This window comes from Olea europaea, chromosome 10, assembly GCF_002742605.1.
Source record: "Olea europaea var. sylvestris chromosome 10, O_europaea_v1, whole genome shotgun sequence".
NCBI lineage: Eukaryota > Viridiplantae > Streptophyta > Magnoliopsida > Lamiales > Oleaceae > Olea > Olea europaea.
The window spans coordinates 13102697-13111059 of record NC_036246.1 but is presented as its reverse complement, the minus strand read 5'-3'; the positions used below and the strand labels follow the sequence as shown (position 1 = coordinate 13111059).

Genomic DNA, 8363 nt, shown 5'->3' with positions numbered 1-8363 from the left:
AAGAATCTTGCCAGTTAAGGGAGTGCCCCAGTTACATGTGAAGAAATAAAGGAAGATGACAATAATAGAGCATATTTGACAAAGGTGTCCAGCTGCATGTGAAGGCACTGAAGATAAGGAGTAATAATAGAAAAAAGATGCCCTATGGATAAAATATATGTGAAGATGTAGGTCTAAGGAGGAAAATAATAGAGAGTCAAGTGTGCATTGCTGATGTACTCAATGATGTAATATAGTCTCATAAACTTGTATAAATAGAGACATTGTCATAGATCATATCATCCTATCTTGAAATCTCGAGTTGTAAGCAATAGTTACTTAAAAACCCCATTCCCAGTTTGAAAAACCAATTTTTCAGGAAATCTCTTCATACCAAATAGAAGTCTTGTATAAATTCTGATAGAAATAAAACTCCAATATTTTGATATGAATATGAGTTTCTAAATCTTTATTCCCATAAATTCTTGAAAGATCTGATAAAAAGTTTTCATCTTATTTTAGCAAAAAGAGAGTTTTTCTTTAACAAAAGTTTAGGATTTCATTCTTTAGAAGTTGATACAGTGAGAGCAAGTAGCTGAAATAGTAACAATTCTATGAAGGCAGGAGGCTGTTGAGGGAAGCAGTTTACAAATTTAGAGCTCGAAGGTCACTCGATTCTAAGAATACAAGTCCAAATCAAATCTAAGGTAAAACTATTAAACTTTTGCTAAAATTAGAATGAATCTTTTTAAGATCTTAAAGAATCGTAGGAATTAATTGCATGATGATCATTTGAATAAATGCTAGGATATACAATTAAAGGATTGAATAATTTATTAGAAAGAATGTTAGAAGTAATAAAAAATATGTATTCTCAATTATAAAATATGAATGCATCTTCTGAAGAATATAATATATTAAATAATAAATGTGAATAATATGTTGCAGGTTATTCCAATTTGTTAAATCATTGAATGAAATTATATTCAAATATTCAAAATAGGAAAAATATAAAATAGAATGTTTAAAAGATTAGGATATATATTGTAATATAGAAAGAATCTTTTCATTGATGATAATATAGACATTTCAACAAAATGAAATAGTGATAGGTCAAATAGAAAAATGCCCTTAAAGTTGGTCTGTTTTGCTCCCAAAATGTGAAGAAGATCATTTTCAATTGTTCATGGTTCGGGTCTTGGGGAAGGGATCGATTGATAAATTGGTAATTCTTGCTTCAAAGTTGCGGACAAAATTGAGAATGGAAATTCAGGTCTCAGTCTTCTGATGAATTGTGTTAATGAAATGCAACAAAGTCAAACTATCAAAATCTGATTAATTTTAATTGCACCAAACAGGCAATAAAGTAAGTAATTTCAATTACAAGCAAACTTGCCCTCTACAATTAAAAATGTTGCAATGAAGTGTGTTTGTGTGTACAAATTCTTCAGTGCCTTTCAACAACTGTACTTCTGTCACAGATATTTCATTTGTTTCATCCTCCGAAATTTAGGGTGTTGACTCTAGTCTCTCTCTCTACAGTTCTTCAAAGTGAGCTCTCCTTTTCTCGTTTAAAAAGTGATTTTTATAATTTGCAGCTTTTTATCAATTTCTGCGGATTATTGTGCTAAATTTTGGTGTGGTTGACTTGATGCGGATCTTGATTAAGCGATTTAATTGATTTGGGGATTTTGAGGAGGTGGGTCCCATTTTATCTGCAAAGAATGTTACAGGAGTTGAATTTATAGCTGCACACTCGATTTAGCGGATCTGCTAATGCTTCCTGTTGAAGTTCATTTCATGTTCTTGTAATTGCGTTCTTTCAATTTGTGTTATTTGTTGTACCTCGATAAAAGTGCGTTTCTTGAATCTAGTTTGTTTGGATAAAAAATAATTCTTGAATCTTGTTTGTTTGTACCTGGGTAATTTACAAAGCTGCTAATCACGTCTTAATTAATTTCATGTTGCTGGTCTTAGAGCTTCCTTGTTTTTCTTTAAAAAGTTGAAGAATTACGTGCTATTATCTTGGGGAAGTTGAACGCTCATCTGGAAACCAGATAAGAGAAGAAAAGGAAAGTCAAGCAGAGAAAACTGAATTTGCAAGGATATATGGTGAGTAGAATGCTAAACTCGTCGTGTGAATGAAACATCATTAACTTGCAAATTCTGAATAGAATATGTGGTGCATCTATAGGGCATATTTACTCTTTTCTTATGTCTTTACGTTAATAGATATCAAAGCTACATTTAAATTCTTGTATTGTTCTATGAAGAAGATGAGAATTGAGTTCAAGGGTTAACATTAGGATGCAGCTCATAAAATTTAAACTTTTTGATAACTGGCTGCATGTTATCCCTGAAATAACAAATGACTATCTCACTATTGAAATCTGGCAATGGTAGGGTTTCGCCATTTCCACCTGGCCATTTTTACATATATTAGATGTTATGAACTGAATTTTGTTCTTTGTTGTATATATTGATTCCAAGTGCTCCTTTTTTGTCCAGAATATTTTACCTGAAGCTGCTTTGCTTTTAGATGTGTAAGTAGAATGATGTGCTCAGTGGTTGCGGTATCATGAAGTTTTGGTAGGGAATATTTGGATATTATGCAGCAATTTTTCTGCTTCCATAAAAGGTTGACTGGACATTTCTGAAGGTTCGTTCCGAAGTTTTACTATTTTGGTTTAGATATTTATCTCATGTATTTCTATTGTTTGGTAGGAAGATTTTTTATATTTTAGAAGATCGTCTTCAGTAAATATCTTCCTGCTTATGATGTACTGGTGCATTTCTTTGAAATTTTCTTTTATTGGGAAACTAACGTGGTACTCCTGAAAACTATAATATTAAAATGAAAAGAAGTTGAGAAATTAATTAAAATATTTTTCGTTGAAAATTTGGTTACAGGCTCGTGGTTTCAGTTGTGTCTTTTTGCTCGATTGCGAGTCATATGTAGTAGTGGGTTGAAAGTTGAAACTTAGCTGGTAGTTTCTACTGTGGTTCTCAGATGGATGACAGCGGACATCGTGAAAATGGAAGGCATAAACCGCCTCTGGGTCAGGTATTTGGTAGCCATTAATCTCTGCACATTAAGTAACTGGCCATATGCAGTTTCTGCTTGTTGAGTTTTTGTTAGGACCGGTGGAGCCTAACCATAGTGTTTACTTGAGGGTTCTATTGCGCATTCATATATTTGTATTAAGTACCGTAGTCCCTACATAAAGGAATTTGAGGGGGTTGAGATAATAGAGGTGTGTGAGGGAAACTTGTACCTCGTTCCTCATTATAGCGAAACAACTCTTGCGATAAGTGGCTTTGCTCTCACATTGAGAGAGCAACACTGCACCATTCCATCCCTTGCATGGAATTTTTATTTTTTATTTTATTTTATTTTTTGGTTAGAAAGAAATTTGGCTCTTTCTGAAAAAAAGGTTGCGTTGGCAGAGCGAGATATGGCTATCCTACAACGAGATCAAGCAATAGCAGAACGAAACAATGCCATAATAGAACGAGACAACGCTATTGCTACCCTTCAGTATCGGGAAAATGCCATGAGCTGTGGTAATATTTCGCACTGCCCACCAGGATGCCAAATTGCACATGGGGTGAAACACATACACCATCCTCAACAGCATGTACACCATCAGTCTAACATGGGGGAAGCTCCATACAGTACGGGGGAATCTCACCTGCCTGACACCGTTCCAGCGTCCCCAGTTGCTCCTGAGCCTGAAAAATCCCGTCGTACGAAACGTACAAAGGAGCCAAAGGCTACCACCTCCGTAAAGAAGACGTCAAAATCCTTGAAGAAGGTTAAACAAGATGGTGAGGACCTGAACGAAACGATATTTGGGAAATCACAGGACTGGAAAAATGAGCAAGATATTGATGTTGACACTGATGACCTTAATGGGCAAATGGTTGTATTGAAACCAAATTGGAAAGATCAAGACCTGGGGCTGAACCAGGTTTCATTTGATGAGTCGACCATGCCAGTGCCCATCTGCTCGTGTACTGGGGTTCTAAGGCCTTGTTATAGGTGGGGAAACGGAGGTTGGCAATCTTCATGTTGTACAACCACTTTGTCAATGTATCCACTGCCAGCAGTGCCTAACAAGCGCCATAGTCGAGTTGGTGGTCGGAAAATGAGTGGAGGTGCGTTTAACAAGCTGCTCAGTCGACTTGCTGGAGAAGGTCATGATCTGTCGAATCCAGTTGATCTTAAAGATCACTGGGCAAAGCATGGCACAAATCGCTACATCACCATCAAATAAATATCTGATATTGTTGGGCCTGAAGGAGGATAATTCATGGGGAAAACATCTATTGATTATGATGATGCACGTCTGAGGAGGATTCATCGGCTTGCCAAGCTAAGTAAGGATAGTACCATAAATCTTCATCTCTCTCAATTATCATTCAGAATTAACAGGTTTGCTCCCTTGAAATCTTCTTCTTTATTTTATTTTCCTTTCTTATCATTTAAAATGTGTAGACCTTAATTGAAGAGCGATGAGACAGTCGTTATGTTTGTCTTACAGTGGGATGTGTTATGGTGAATTTGAATCCTGTGTTCATGTAACTGGATATAATTGTAAAATAGGGTTGCATGATCAATATACGTTGTTGTAGTTGAACTAGTCATAGATGTTAATTTGCAACAATAAGGTATGTTCATCATTTTTCTTTCTAGCAATAGTCATGAACTTTTGGACATTTGTTATATCTCATCTTACCGATAAAGGTGTTGAAATGACCGTCCGGGCTGCTCTAAGAGGGGTGAAAATGTGTTGGGCTATCCAGGCTAGCAGGCCAGGGCAACCCAACATGTGAAGACACGGCCGAGCTATGATATAGGCCATGTTATGAGACAGTGGAACCAGTCTGTTCCGGGCTCGAATGGGAGCCCGTGGCACACGTGGACAGTAATAAATCACGAAAAAACTGTATGGCCAGTTGGCAACAGTAGCCCGACGAGGACCATTTCAAAACCTGCTCGACAGTAGACCTGGTTGACCAGCGTGCTGAACATTAAACCATTTCAGTAGTGAAATGAAATGGATTTCCATGAAAGTTATTTCTATTAGCCCTTTTTTTTTGGGTGCTAAGTGGAGCTAGAGAATATTTTCGTTTTGATGGAGGACACCAAAACGGGCCTCAATGATCTTGTGACATGAATTTGATTCTAGATTCGAAGATTATCTTAGTACGCCCCAATGTCATGATCCGAGAGCAATAGTAAGCAAACAAAAATTAGGTATAAACATAGATTTATGGTGGTTCACAGTCAAATTTGCCATTGAAAGTTTCCTTAAATCCGAAAAGTTCCCAATGGAGACGGTCATGCCTCTCAGTCTGTCTCTCTTAGAAACTGCCACCTTGAGGGGATAAGTGAATACTGTCATCTGTGGAAACTTATCATGCTTCTCGTATATGTATGAAGATATGTTTGTTTGTACCACTCAGCATTTCCATTTAATGGGAATCTGAAAGGCATAAAAAAATCTGATAATATGGTCATCTATGATGGAGAATCCCGGTCGTTGAAGTTCTGTTTATTCAGACCACCGTGGATTCTTTCCCCAGAAATTTTTATAGGAGAGGATCGTTCAAAATCTAATTTCGTAGTTCATCAACTTGCAATTCTCAAGACCTTCGGGCCTCGAGTGGTGTTCGTGGTCGATCTGAAAATTTATAAATGGTCAAACTTGATATTCGACCACACATATTGATAGATTTAAAGGTAGGATTTATTTATTTACTACTCATTCTATCTATTTATGTATTGAATTGCTTATAAATTCTTTCCAAATGGAGGAAAATAGAAGGGAAAAAAATGAATTTATGTGGTAATGACATACTAGAACAACTAGACATGCTAGAGCATTTCGAAGCATTCATACTTCATGATTTTAGGCCTCGTTTGAGCCCCCCATTTAAAGAGAAAGAATGCATATTTAAATAGTGATTGATGAATAATGTGTGATTAAAAATTAAGGTAAAGTTTGGGGTTGAGTGTAATATAATTTTATTAAAGAATATATGGTTGAAAATGAGTTTTGAAAAAATAAATTTTAAATAGAATGAGGCTCAAACGAGAGCTTAATTCTTTTATAAGATCCTTAAATAATTTTGAATTACTACGAAGTACATACATAAATGTTCATTCAAGTCAAATCTGTTCGCTCGAATAATCATATTTAGATGTTCCCAAAAATCTATTTAAATAATAATAACAAGAAGTCATTCATTATCGTTTGAAACCCTTATTTCAATTTTCACAAGCAACTAACTAATCACAGTCATATCAACAAATTTGACATTACTAAGGTTACGATTTGAGTTATAATTTTGTTAAATTAGCAACGCTACAATTAAAAAAAAAATAAAAAAAATCATATTACTTAATAAGTAAAATAAAGTAAATTTAAAGTTGAGAGCTTTAAATAAATAAAATGAGTCAAACTGACACGTTTTATTGTGGTAACACTAATGAAAGTTTTCCTTAATCTCAACGTGACCTTCTTTTTCTTGTCCGTGGATGAAAAAATTACAAAAGAAATTAACAAATTCCATGTAGAGAAGGACCATATAATCTACAAACTCTAAAAGCCAAAATTCGTTTTAGTAAGGACCCAACCTTATACTCGATTGACCTCAACATTTTAGGCTGTCATATGTTTGACAGAGTTTTAATAAATTATAAGTTGGAAGTTTTATAAAGTATGTAATAAGTAAGTAAAAATAGGAAAAAAAAAATTATAAATTTTATAAAAAATATAAATAAAAACAAAAATTGACCAATTTATAAAAATAAACTTGGGTTAAATCTATTCATGGCCACCAACTTTATACTTAGTGTTATCATCGTCACCTAATTTGATTTTGTTATATCAGGATCACCCAATTTTATATTTAGGGTCTGTTTGATTGCGAAGATGGAATTTGAGTGGAAAGAAAATGAATTTTAGGGAATTGAATTACCTAAAAATTATTTTCCTAAGAATTGTAAATTATTGTGTTTGATTGGTATAATTTTTCACGTGGAAAATGTTGAAGTAAAAGTGTTTTTTGGCGTTCGTTTGGCTTTGTTTTACATGAAAATTATTAATTTAAGAGATATCCACTTCTAACATTGTTCCTAAAATTTGTTTCCATTGCCAACCAAAAAAAAAAAGGAAAAAAAAGATCAAAAAATTATCTATATTTTTGGTGTTCGTTTGATTTTGTTTTATATGAAAATTATCAATTTCAGGGACATCCTCTTTTACAATTGTTCATATAATTTGTTCCCATTGCCAACAATTTAAAAAAAAAATGGTGGAAAACTAAAAACGACCTACCCCTAGGAAAATAAAAGGTGGAAAATCACGCTTTAGAGTGTTGTACCTAAAAATTCACGGAAAATCAATTCTCTGGAAAATTTTGTCAATCAAACAGACCAAAAGTGGAAGTTGGAATTCGAATTCCAAGTTCTATGAAAAATTTCGTGCAATCAAACGGGACCTTAGTGTCATTATAACCACCCAAATTCATATAACGTTCATCATGGCCACGGGCCACCTTAATTTTGAAAGGGGTAAAATTGTAACTTTACATTATATATAAAAAATAAATTTAAAAAATAAAAATAAAAGTTTTTTATTTTAAAAATATTTGTAAATAAATTTTTATTTTATTTTATTTTTCTAAGTAATTTTTAAAAAAAATTATTTTAAAAAAATTTTCATTTTATTTTATTTTATTAAGGAACTTTTTAAAAAAAATAATTTTTTATTTTGTTATAATTTTTATTTTATTTTTAAAAATTAAGTTTTTATTTTATTTTTTGTTTTTTAAATTTATTTTATATATAATGCAAAGTTATTGTTTTACTTTTTTTTCAAAATTAGTGAAAATTGAGAAAAGAGTTGAATGACCATAATGAAACGTTGTATGAAATTGTATGATCATGACAAAATAAAATTAAATTGGACGATCACAATGATACTAAAGTATAAAATTAAACGATGATGATGAAATTAAATTAAATTAAGTGATACATCGAAATAGGACGAGCATTGATGGACTTAACTCAATAAACTTCAAACGTGGACGGAATGTAATGAAATGAAATCTCCGCACCGACTTTCTTACAATAATTCATTATTCTTTTAGCCCCTGTTTGGAAAAAAAAATATATGGAATAGTATTTTTTGAAAAATGAGTGGTTGAAAAAGAAAGAATTTTTTTTGATTTATATGTAATATTATTTTATGAAATATTATGTGATTAAAAATAAAAGAGAGAAAAATAAAATGTAATGTAATTGAATTTAAAGGTGCCAAACGGCGCTTAATATAATCTCTGAGTCACCTATGCATCTGCCTCTTTGGATGTAA

The 8363-nt window shown here is 32.9% G+C and overlaps 1 protein-coding gene across 1 annotated transcript; it reads left to right on the top strand.

Annotated features, from left to right (window-relative positions):
- The first annotated feature begins 1538 nt into the window (after positions 1-1538).
- LOC111401292 (protein BASIC PENTACYSTEINE6-like) lies at positions 1539-4660 on the top strand. The gene is given in 4 exon segments (XM_023028969.1): positions 1539-2091; positions 2488-2638; positions 2890-3107; positions 3385-4660. Coding segments are annotated over 2 exon segments (990 nt in total). The 5' UTR covers positions 1539-2091; positions 2488-2638; positions 2890-2989; the 3' UTR covers positions 4257-4660.
- Positions 4661-8363: the final 3703 nt, after the last annotated feature.